This window comes from Anguilla rostrata, chromosome 6, assembly GCF_018555375.3.
Source record: "Anguilla rostrata isolate EN2019 chromosome 6, ASM1855537v3, whole genome shotgun sequence".
NCBI lineage: Eukaryota > Metazoa > Chordata > Actinopteri > Anguilliformes > Anguillidae > Anguilla > Anguilla rostrata.
Genome location: NC_057938.1, coordinates 7,928,115 through 7,939,871, shown reverse-complemented (window position 1 = coordinate 7,939,871; position 11,757 = coordinate 7,928,115). Strand labels below are relative to the sequence as shown.

The 11,757-nt window shown below is 41.9% G+C and overlaps 1 protein-coding gene across 1 annotated transcript; it reads left to right on the top strand.

Moving 5' to 3' along the window:
• The first annotated feature begins 6,100 nt into the window (after window positions 1–6,100).
• Window positions 6,101–10,494, top strand: ptger4c (prostaglandin E receptor 4 (subtype EP4) c). The gene is made up of 2 exons (XM_064338097.1): window positions 6,101–7,131; window positions 7,842–10,494. The coding sequence occupies exons 1-2, from the start codon at window positions 6,280–6,282 to the stop codon at window positions 8,472–8,474; spliced, it is 1,485 nt and encodes a 494-aa protein (XP_064194167.1). The 5' UTR covers window positions 6,101–6,279; the 3' UTR covers window positions 8,475–10,494.
• The last annotated feature ends 1,263 nt before the right edge of the window (window positions 10,495–11,757 follow it).

The window sequence follows — 11,757 nt, the reverse complement described above, 5'->3', positions numbered from 1 at the left end:
GTCACAGTTCACTGGTTATAAAAGCTTGTAGTTGCATGGCAAAGTTAAATGCATCATAACAAATAGATCAGTACCTCAACAGTATTAGAACCATATTTTGCAGCATATTTGTAAATGAGCTTATATGTGCTGTGGTGCCAGGAAGGGAGTTGGGGGCTGACCACCACTGGCTGTAGCACTGGGGGTAGCGCTGGCCCCACACACAGGTATGGTCACTGATGTGATGCATTGTAATCACTACAGTTGTGTCCCATTACCTAATCATTGGGCCTAATAAAAGGCTATGCATAGAGTGGTGGATTGGTGACAGTTTTTGTATGGTTTTTGTTGTCCTTTTTCCTTTGAGGTGTGGTAGCCAGATTGGCCATTTTGTGTTTCCTTAAGGATCTCCGTTTTGGTATTTTTGGGCAATGAAAGGCGAGAAGCCAACACCTTTGTGCTTCTCCTGTCTGTTCACAACATGAGCTTATGGCCACCCCCAGCTCTGCCTCACAATACATTAAATATATTATTCATATTTCAATCTTCCATGAATTCAAATGTAGTATATATGTAGTCTATATATTGCAATATTTGTCAATATATTTTCACTGCCTTTGTTCGCATGGCTGCAAGGTATGGCAAAATGTCTCCTGTTTTATACTAATTTGAAAACATTAATAGTTTTGATTGTAAATTCACACACACACACGCACACACACACGCACAGATATTTTATATGTCAGCTATATCTTATAGTATATGGTTTCATCCCATGAAAAGTGCATATTTTTATGTAGCGAGGCAGTGTTCATACTGAGAATGAAGTAGAACGGAGATTTGAGTTGTCTGTGATGTCCATTATGGCATAACTGCAGTCAGCAGTAATGGGTAGCAGCACTTTACGGGGAAAGAAGGGTTTCTCCTGAGTTTTCAGAATGGACAGAGCGTTCCTTTATTAAATAAGTGCTCTAAAATTGGCTATGCTGGAGAGAATTTTTTATTTTATTTTTAAAGCTTTTTTGTTGTTCTGGTGAAAGGAAGGGTACAGTAGATGTCCTGAGAATATGCCACTCTAGCATGGAAGATGAGAAAAGCAGGATAAACCAGACCACCAAGACTAATGTGCATTTGAAGTACTACCCCCCCCACCCCCTCCCCCTCCAACCTCCCACCCACGCACCCATCTACCCGGCCACCAATCAGGATAAAGTAGAATTGTTTTCACTGTCTGCAAGGCACAATAAAAGACACAATAATATTTATGATATTTGTAATTACTGCAGTGCATAACACATTAGTGTGTGTTCTGTGGGTGCATGAACCACACATTAGCCCATTAGCTTGTGGGTGCATTAGCCAAAAGCACCCATTTTATTGAATATTTGTGTTCTTCCTCATTTATTTGCACAGTGTAATACCAAAAGAGACTAAGATGACCTCCTTAAAAGAAAAACAGTAAAAACAAATATAATTATCAGTTAGAAAGTTGGGAGAAGTTGAGGTGCTAACGAAAAACATTTTTTAAAACCAATGAGGCTTCATGCAACGGCAGACATCTCAGTTTGCTTTCACAAGACTGCAAAAGCTTTATTGTGTTTCCTAAAAATCAATAACCTTGAAGCTTCCTTGTGATGGATGGACAGGCGCTGCAGTGTGGGACGTGGGAGTTGATGTAAGCGTGCCCCTCGGTCTAAATGGACCTCCGGAAGACACTGCAGCGCATACAGGGAGAAAGAGAAGGGCCTGCCTCGTCTCCCAGGAGCTCTTTGGAAAAAAGCGGAGGTTTTAACCAGCCGCGTTTTTTGCACGCCCTGAACAGATTGAAAAACAGCAGGCGCATTTCGCAGCTCTGCGACAGATCCAGCAGCTGGGAGACATGAATCCACCCCACGGCAACAGGCCTGAGAGGTTTGGCTGTAACAATAAGGCGAGCCGCACAGCGGCTCCGCGTAATCCGGCTGTGACGCAGCCCAGTCAATCCGCCCTCGTCTCGTCTCAGGGACCCCAGCGACTCGCTAACTCTGTATATCGGTACAAAAGCGCCTCATTTGTCTGCCAGGCTTTTCGGGTGGGGAAATAAATCAGAGCAGAGCGTACGTCAGCTAACGCAATTGCAGCCCTGTGTCATTTCCCCCGCCGAACACTTGCGGGAGTTCTAAATATTTACAGGCCTATAAATGGCTTATGAGAAAATAATGACACGTACCAAATAAATGGCATCCATTTGGTTCGACGAAGGGTGTTCTACATGATATTTCGCAAACGGAATAAAATAAGTGAACTTAACAGTGATGCCCACATGCAGAAAGTCTGAATGCTGAAGCACTCGTACTAGAGTATGTTCTAGAGTGTCCTACAACCCTTGCACAGGTGTCTCCTCGAACCGACGTGTTATTGTGGACCCTTTATCCGGGATCCTCCACTTTTTAAGAACACCAGTCTAATCCCTTGCCGGCCAATAACCTCAGACATATGACTGAGAAATATTTGCCCTCTACCTGAACACTGCCATGTTGAGTTGTATCTTCTCATCCATCTCTCCCATTCCTTACAAATGGCAGCAGACTGATCGAAGCCCAAGGTTTTCCCCACATGCTTTCAGCTACTTCCTGCTTCCTGGTCTCTGTGCCAATGCTTTGGGTCTACTCCAACTCATGTATTGTCTGTTTCTCACACGCATTAGCATTCCTAAAGATGAAATTCGTTACTTATCCAGGAGAGCTACTCGCCTCCTTCTGCAGCCTCTTCAGATTGTACCTGGATCAGCAAAATCTGTCACCTTCTGGAGACACAACACTAAGGCGGTACCAGAGTTCACCCAACCTGAATTTGCCGTAAATAAAATTGCGTAAATGCCATTCACAGTGAGATTAGTCTTTCTTTGCCATGGATAAGGTTCCTGCCAAATAAATGACAAAGGGGCTATGGACCGTGACTAATGCAGTTGAACATCCCAGTATAATTAAGGTCTTGGACAGGGCAGAAGGTGCCTAAACCCAGAGTTATCTGACATTAGGGAGACAAGTGCACTGACAGCTGACTACAAACTGTGAAATAACAAGTGTGCCGTCCCTACCTAAACCTTCATCTCCACCAGGGACATTTTTCTCTTGGTGATTTCTGGCTGTCAGCTCCCAGAAATGAACTGTTAAATGCATTGCATAATTGTGTCATATCTTAATATTTATACTAGGAAGCAACTGGGACATTCATTAAAAGATATGATGGGTAGACTGCAGCTGCATTATTTAAATAAAAGCAATTTTCTTTTCTCTTACAAAATCATCAACCGCATTGCTTACGGTTTGCAAGATGTTTCCCTAAATTACTTGTGATAAATGCGCTCATCATTTATAAATGCACATGCTCTCCACACTGCACCCCAGGAGTCAAACAACAACACAAATATAAATGAATTAATGAAGTTGAATACGCAAAACTGTGATTCCGGTTGAAAAAAAAACCCAGGTATCATTTCAGCAATGTATTAAACCCTTCTGCTTCTTCTAAATTTGTAAACAACACCGATATTGCATTTTCATCACCGAGAGCCACCTTTCCCGTTTTTTTCCCGACGAACAATCCTTTGTCTTCACACAAACAGAAATATGCGCTGTACTGAGTGTGAAAATGCATTCAATGAGTGCTTCCTCCACCATGTTCTTTTCACACCAGGTACATTTACTGCAGGTGTTCTTGCGCACTGAATGGCAGACATCCCAGTGTGTGCCGAAAAGCACCCAAAGGTACCTGGTGCTAAACCTGGTGTCATTGACACAGACAGTATTAAGCCCCCTTGTCTCCCCTAGTCCCCCATTTCATTAGGAGGTGCAGAGCAGTGAGGGATAGAAGTGATCGGTGGGGGTCCCTCTGGGGGGGGGGGGGGGGGGGGTGGAGTGTGCTGTTAGAGCACCGTAAACAGATTCGGTCTCCGCGCACCTCCCCTATCCGGCGCGGACACGATGGTGGGGGGGGGGGGGGTTGCCCGTCACCCCGGAGTCACGGCGGTGGCGTAGGCGAGGTGACGTCAGAGGCCGCGATATTGCCGCGAGCCCACGGCGGGGACTGCGTGCGTAACACGCGGCCGCGGAAAACCCCCGCGGGGGACTAGCGGAGCCCCGATGCGCGTGGAGAGGAATCCGCTTACACGGACAGAGACAAAGAGGGGGGAGCCTGCTTCTCCTGGATGTGATAAATTCTTTCATTACTTAAGATTAGATTGTCCGTCTTGGTATTGGACCTGAGAGGGCTGTACTCACGCGGGAATGGCTGACTTTGGTTCAGCAGATAGATGCACTGGGTTTCTACTCACACAATGTATAGGAAGTCCCAAGGCAATATTTGTGATATTTTGTCTTGTGTAATACTGTCTGTGTTAATAAAATTCCAGTGGAGCCTTTATTGCATTCTCTAACTTTGACCATGGAATATTATTACTAGTGTACATGATGGCATGATGACAACAGGCAGTTATATCTAACCAACCAGTAACCAGTATTTGGGACATCAAAGTATATCCTTATAAATGATGATTTGGTCAGTGACATATTTTTTTCATAATAAAGGGTAAGTCTTTGGGTGATCCAAATCCAAAAACAACTACCACTTCCACTAACCCAAGCTGAACCCTAATAGTATTAATAAACAATAAAATGACTTTTAAACTGACCAGAATATTTGACATAATAAAAATATAAACACTAAGAAAAGTACCCACCCATCTCAGGCCTCTGCACACAAACCCACATACTTCACACGATCTGTAGATACCTGGGAGTTAATGAACGTTTAAAAAATTGCATGAATGTTTTACAGTTAAGCCAAGTTTTAGGATTACACACCACTATAGGCTTTAGAGTGACCAAAATGAAGCAATATGAAAAATATAAAAGTATGGTTTATTGTTATACATTTCATTTAAGGACAAAGTTAATTTACGCTGGTTAAAGCAGAGCTCATTCACTCAGCATTCTCTTGACTACCATAAGGAACTATTTCAGTACCATTTTGGTGAAGTCAAGGAATTAGCCACTTAAATACAGGAATGAACTACCTATCTTGTCATCTCACCATATTGATAGAATGATAAACCAAACCTTTCCTCAAAAAATGTTGATGGGTCTTGAGTTTTTAAAAGATAATAGGTACACTTTTTTAGTACCAGTCAATAGAGCCCAAATATCCCAAACTGCACACTACATACGTGCAGACCTTGAACTTACATATTTGTAATTAAATGTCCATCGGGTTTATTTTGAAGATGGGACCAATCCTTGATAATACTGAATCGGAAGCTAGTTTGAGTTCTCTGACGTACTGTTGCTCAATAGACAAATGCGCCCCCAACCGGGAGCACTTCAAGTGTTGATGGTAGAAAGTTTTGTCAGACTTGTAGATCTCATAATGAATAAATAATTATAGATTTTATTTACCTCCTTATAAAAAGTCATTAGTAAAATATCCACGCCTTCTTGGCCAGGTCAGTGTTGTAAATGAGAATTTGTTCTCAATCACTTTTACCTGGTTAAATAAAGGTTAAAGAAATAAATATCCGACGCGCCTTAAGTGCCTTAAGAATCGCTCAGTACAACAACACAGACGGAATAGCAAGCTTTATTTGATGTTAATTTATAAGCACATGGCCTACTGCTCTACTAAGGTGAGATAGTTTTTTTATTATTTTTTTATTTTTTTTACCTATGATTACATAGCTTTGTATATGACCCCCATACGGAGTAAGTATTGAGAAAACATTTTGGTCACTGGTAAATTCTCTGTCGCAAATAAAAGGTAACAACCTGCGCTGATGCCATAAGATAAGGATATATACAACTACACAGTTTTCAACACACACACTCTACATATTTCCACGTAGACTACTTTTTATATGGACAAACACAGACCGCCCAAATAGAGACTAAATTGCATTAAGATTTCAAAGCTTTACGTACGAGCTGTAGGCTAACATTCAAGCGTGTCTCTGATGTCATCAGAGAAGCGCTCGTGTGCGTTTGTGGCGTCAGGACAGAGGACTGACATCAGCACCAACAACTGAGCCATAGCCATAAAAGCTCGCTGCAGCGACCACAGTGCTGCAATAAAAAAAAGGACGACGGGAATATACCCCGATCCCAATGAGCACGATAAGAAAATACCAAAAGACTCGAATAATTATATTTTTAACGAATTTAATTTTACTTTCTTTTTATTTAACTTAGCCTAACACAAAACCTCAAAGAACTTCGGACGATAGCCTACCCTGTAATAACACGTTCTTCGGCGAATACGTATTCAATTATGAATACTTCTGTTCACACTGCGGGAACAAATGTCTCAGAATCGGAATCTCGTTTTTTCGTACCGGACAACATCACTTCTCTTCCTCTAGTGCTGGAGTCCCGCACCGTAGCCACCTCCGCTACCATGTTCGTCGTGGGAGTATTGGGAAATCTCGTCGCTATCGTGGTGCTCAGCATCTCCAAGAAAGAACAAAAAGAAACGACTTTCTACACATTGGTCTGTGGGATGGCAATAACCGATCTTCTGGGGACATGTTTCACTAGCCCGGTAGTTATTGCAACGTATGTAAGGAACAGGTGGCCCGGCGGGGAGCCACTGTGTCACTTCTTCTCTTTTTCAATGCTTTTCTTCGGTTCTGCTGGAATGTCAATATTATGCGCTATGGCAGTAGAGCGGTACCTTGCCATTAACCACGCTTACTTTTACTCGCAATATGTGGACAGGACGATGGCCCGGCTTGCGCTTACGGCCACATACTTGGTCAACATTGTACTGTGTGTCATGCCAAGCTTCGGATTCGGCAAACACGTGAGACACTTGCCAGGTACTTGGTGTTTTTTGGACTGGCGGGCGATGACACCCCTTGCTGCTTCATACTCATTTTTGTACGGAGGATTCATGCTTATGTTGATAGCAGTGACTGTCATATGCAACTTCGCAGTTTGTAGATCTTTGGTGCGAATGAACCAGCGAACAAGGGTCGTGAAAGCAGAGGTATCCGGAAAACACGGGGGTTCGAGGCGACGGTTTCCAAAGATTCCATCTGTCACTTCAGCTGCAGAAATGCAGATGTTTTGGCTGTTGCTCTTAATGACTACTGTATTCTTGGTGTGTTCCATTCCTTTAGTGGTAAGTGTAAAGTTCTATCTCAATATTATTCTAAACGGGTTGTGATGGCAGACACACAGTTCTTTGTTGTACACTCTGAATGAATTTGATTAAATTGTTTTTTGCTTGGACTGAGCTATGGTCTCGATATGAAATAATTTAACAGCTTGGCAACGGAAATGTCATTTATTTAAACGCCGGATATTTTCTCAACATTATTTGCAGGTATCTCACAGGCTTGACCCAAGCTTCGGTCATCATTCAGTTAATTAGTTCTGGCCCCAAAGGTCTAGTAGCCTAGACTACGACAGCCAATTGAATGTTGTCTCTTTATTTCAGAGGTTACACGGCCAGAAATTATTTGAATTGCCTGCAACATTCAGTTTACAAGCAACTCAAATACATATATAATAACAAAACCACATAGCCCACCTGCCAATCTGTGAAAAAATGTACTGATAAGTATTCAGTTAACTATCAGTCTGAACCCATTTTCAGCTCATTGCACTTGAACTGCTTGCCTGTGGAATTTAATTATGGGGCAGGTAACCTTAAAATGGTGACATGTAAGAGTTCCCAGCTTTCCATTCGCAGTAACTGTTTAGATGAAAATAATATCATGATTTACCATAGCGTCCACATATTACTTCTACTGCTGACCGTGAGCCAATTGCTTGCAAATTAAAAAAAAGAAGTTTCTGAGTGAACAGATGTTGTTTTGAACTTAACAGGTGCGGATCTTTGCAAACCAGATATATGGCCCTGCGCAGTTATCATCGGGAGGAACGGTGGACTACAGAAAGGATCTCCTGGCGATACGGTTCGCCGCCTTCAACCCCATCCTGGATCCATGGGTTTACATTTTGTGTCGGAAGAATCTGCTCCTCAAGGGTTGCGAAAGCGTGAAACGGACAATTAGGGCTGAAAGGGACAGCAACAGGCGCAAAGTTGGCTGCGTAAGTGGCACGCAAACGCCCCCTTCCTGCGCGAACAGCAACACCACCAGCTACGCATCCCTGGCAACGGGAAACTATGGACAGGACGCTGGGAAACAGGTCATCTCCAGGACTAAGTCGTTTACCGACTTCACGTTACAGCAGAACTGGGACTTCAGTATGGCACAACCGAGCTTCCATCCTTTCAGCGTCGAACAGAGCGCTGATTATGGTTCCGTGAAGCTGCTGCCCGTAAACTCTAAACCAGCCGAGGGCGTACCTGATTTGTGTTACGTTATTAAGGAAGCGTCTGTCAGCATTACTGGTGGGGAAGCGGCACAGGCACTCTCTGGGCAGGAGAGACCAGTTGAAATAGTGACGTGCGCTTTCAGCACACCAGACTCTTGCTCTTCAGAGAGGTGTCTTTAAAATATTTCTGAACAGGTCCTTGAAAGTATTTGTCCCAAGGACAACGTGTTTATGGTCATAAATTTCCGACCCGACCATAACAGCAGGCTGTCAAGCACTGTTGTTCAACAAATCCACGTGACATTTGAAATACTGGAAAAACTAGCAAGTACAAAAGGGTTCTGTTGAAGAACACCGTGGAGGTTGCATTTCTTTCTATACTCCTTATGAACCGAGCCTTACAAAGGTGTGCAAAGGGAAATTCATAGATGCTTATGGTACAGAGAAACAAATCTATCGCCACTGGAGGTGCAGTATATGGTAGAAGCAATTATTACTGCATTATGAGATGGGCAGGTGTGCTGTTACCTTGTTCTCTTAAAATTATATATTTTATGTTGAGTAACAGGAATTAGTGCATACTTGATATGAGATTCGAAATACAGTTAGTTTTTTCCTCTAATAATGAATTTAATGACAGAAAAATCAGTTAACAGAAAAGTCTCACCAGTTATGGAATGTCATTCCTAAAGATTTTGTTGAATTATGCATTCTGTGATATTTGTTATACATACTTGACATTATGTGAAATACATTTTCTTAATATGTTGTACCTTTATGTACAAGACAGTATTTCAACTTGTATTTTTTTATGGCTGCATATGTGCTGTTTAGGCCTTTTTCTAAATCCACTTGATGAGCTATAGCTAGTTCACCCCAATAACATCTGAGAGTCTGCAGCAGCAGAAGTGTTTGTGGGGTTCCCACTTAAAAAGCATTGCCTACAGCTTACTAGTAATCTGGTGTGTTTCATTTATAAAGTCAAAGTGAATTAATTTGGAGTCCTAACCACCATTCGCTGTGGCATAGAACACACACAAGACAAGTGTTATCAAATAGCTTTGTATGGGAAGTGAGCTGTTGTGCGGTAGTGCTATAAGATATGGTTTTGCATTAATTTCCGTGTGTGAATACTTGATCTTATAATACAGCAGTGGTTGGGGATATGATTTGTTCTGATTGAAAAGGTTTCTTTTGTCTTAATGGCATTTATTTAGGTATCTTGGCTTAATAGTATGTATTTAGGTATTTTGCATTTTTGTCTAAATTATATGTAGATTATAAAGTCACATAAACGAAAGTTAAGAGGTGCTCCTCGTCCAATCTGAATGGGCTCTCCCAGAATGCTATGTGACTAGCAGTGTACAGGAGAGACATAAACAGTGAGGATCAGTGTATTGAACATACATGCTTACAGTGTGGCGGTGAGCGTTTTGAAAGACAATATTTTCAGTGCTCTCATTATGCAGGTAACAATCCCTCCTTTTAGAACAGACATGCTGTTATGACTTAGCTACAGCTGAGAGAGTGGTTTTTTTTTTTTGCTGCTATATTTTCATTATATATATATATATATTTTTCTTCCTCTCCTTAACTATCACTGTCATAATTGTTATTATCACTAGTTTTTTATTGTTATTTGTGGGGTGAGTGGGTTGGGGGGCTGTCTATTGTGAGTTTTGTAAGTTTGAGATGGAGAGTGGGGCAAGGCTGCAACCTGCAGCTGGAGGGGGTCACCTACAGCAATGATGAAAGGTCCAAGGATTGTTTCATCATAAACTTGACCTCCTATGTGGGGAAGGGGGATGCTGGTGGCACTGGTAGGCAAAAAAATATGGGACATAGAGAGGTCAATTTTAAGGGATGACTAAATCGATTGAACAAAAAAAAAACAGATTGACTGATCACCCCCACAACTATGAATGGCACACTGTGAAATCCGTAGTAGTCCACCCCTGTTTTCTGTAGTTAATTCTGAAATGTGATTGACTTACTCAGTCAAGCACCAGTAAAACCAAGGACTCCACAGTTGGCATATTTGAGCCACTGCTTTGTATTTTACGTGTGTTGCATGCACCCTGGACTTGAATGTCACTATGACACAAAACATGTATTTGTAACTGTACCTATGTATTTTTGACAAGAAGCCATGTTTACAAAAACCCCACTGAATTTTGAATGTATTTTAAGACAAAATAAAGCAAAGGATTTCTGTAGCAAGCCTTGGATCAACATTCATTGTGCAGCTGACTGGTCACGCCCACTTAAAGACGGTTACCGGTCCAATAATGGAATATGATAACAAGCCTAATGCACAGGGTAAATATTTAACCAATGATTATACAGCAGACTGCATACGATAACAATACTGAATCAGAAAGGTTTAAACATTCGTTTAATAGTCGTTTAAATATTATGTAATAGTTGCCTCGGTTTCTTCTATGTATCATAATATAACATTTAACATATTTAATTTTAGAGTTTTAAATTGTTTTACAGCCACTGTCATTGGGTGAAAACGTCATGAATCTACGATTTTTTATATTATCATTACAATTGCAGTAGTTTCAAGTACCACTAGGGGGCAGCATGACACAATGATAAAAGACGGGGAAAGACACGGTAAAGCTTGAGAAAGAATCGACATGAACTCTATCGGTGTTCTACATGAGTGCACGGCGACAAAATCAACCTTGCAACACACACTAAGTTTGACTGTAGATTTAAGTGTATTGCTCTCTGACTGTTCTTAGCTATTGTGACATCACGTTTCTGCTTCCCGTGAGGTTTGGGGTAGCATGCTTTCCATGTAAAGAGCATGCTTAAACTGTGGCCGTGTATGCGATGATAACCAAGGCCTGACAGCTGTGAGACCCGTACAGCTCTCAGATCAGACTCCCAGCCTGCCCAGTTTCCTTTACATTCAGGGACAAAAAAAAAGTAGATGATACATACCGAGCATTGATACATACTGAAGATCAACATGTCTGCTTGATCTCTCCTGCACTTTGTGCCATACAATACATACATTGTAGCTGGCAAACTAAGGGTAAAGCAACCCTTGAGTTGCAGAAGGCATGCTGCAAAAGCTTTTCCTTGTAATTTATCCAACGAGTTTCACAGACATTGTGTTTCACAGACATTGTGAATGCCAGGCTCGATTTACGGAATCTCTCCTGCTTGCATCTGCTTTCAGTATTGCAATCATCCACACCCCTTCACTGAATCTGGACAACGCGTGCCCTCGTGAATCTACTTTAATTTAGTCAGACTTAAAATACAGCATGTACAATGCATATGCGTAGAGTCTTTACGTAGGTATATGGAAAGCTACATCAAGTAGGCTATCTTTGATCTGAGAGAGAAGGCAAGTTCTGGATATAAGAAAGCAGAGTGGTGTTTATCCAATCCAGTGACTGAAGAACCTCCCAGAACTGGCGTAGTGGAGAGCAGCCCACCCCTT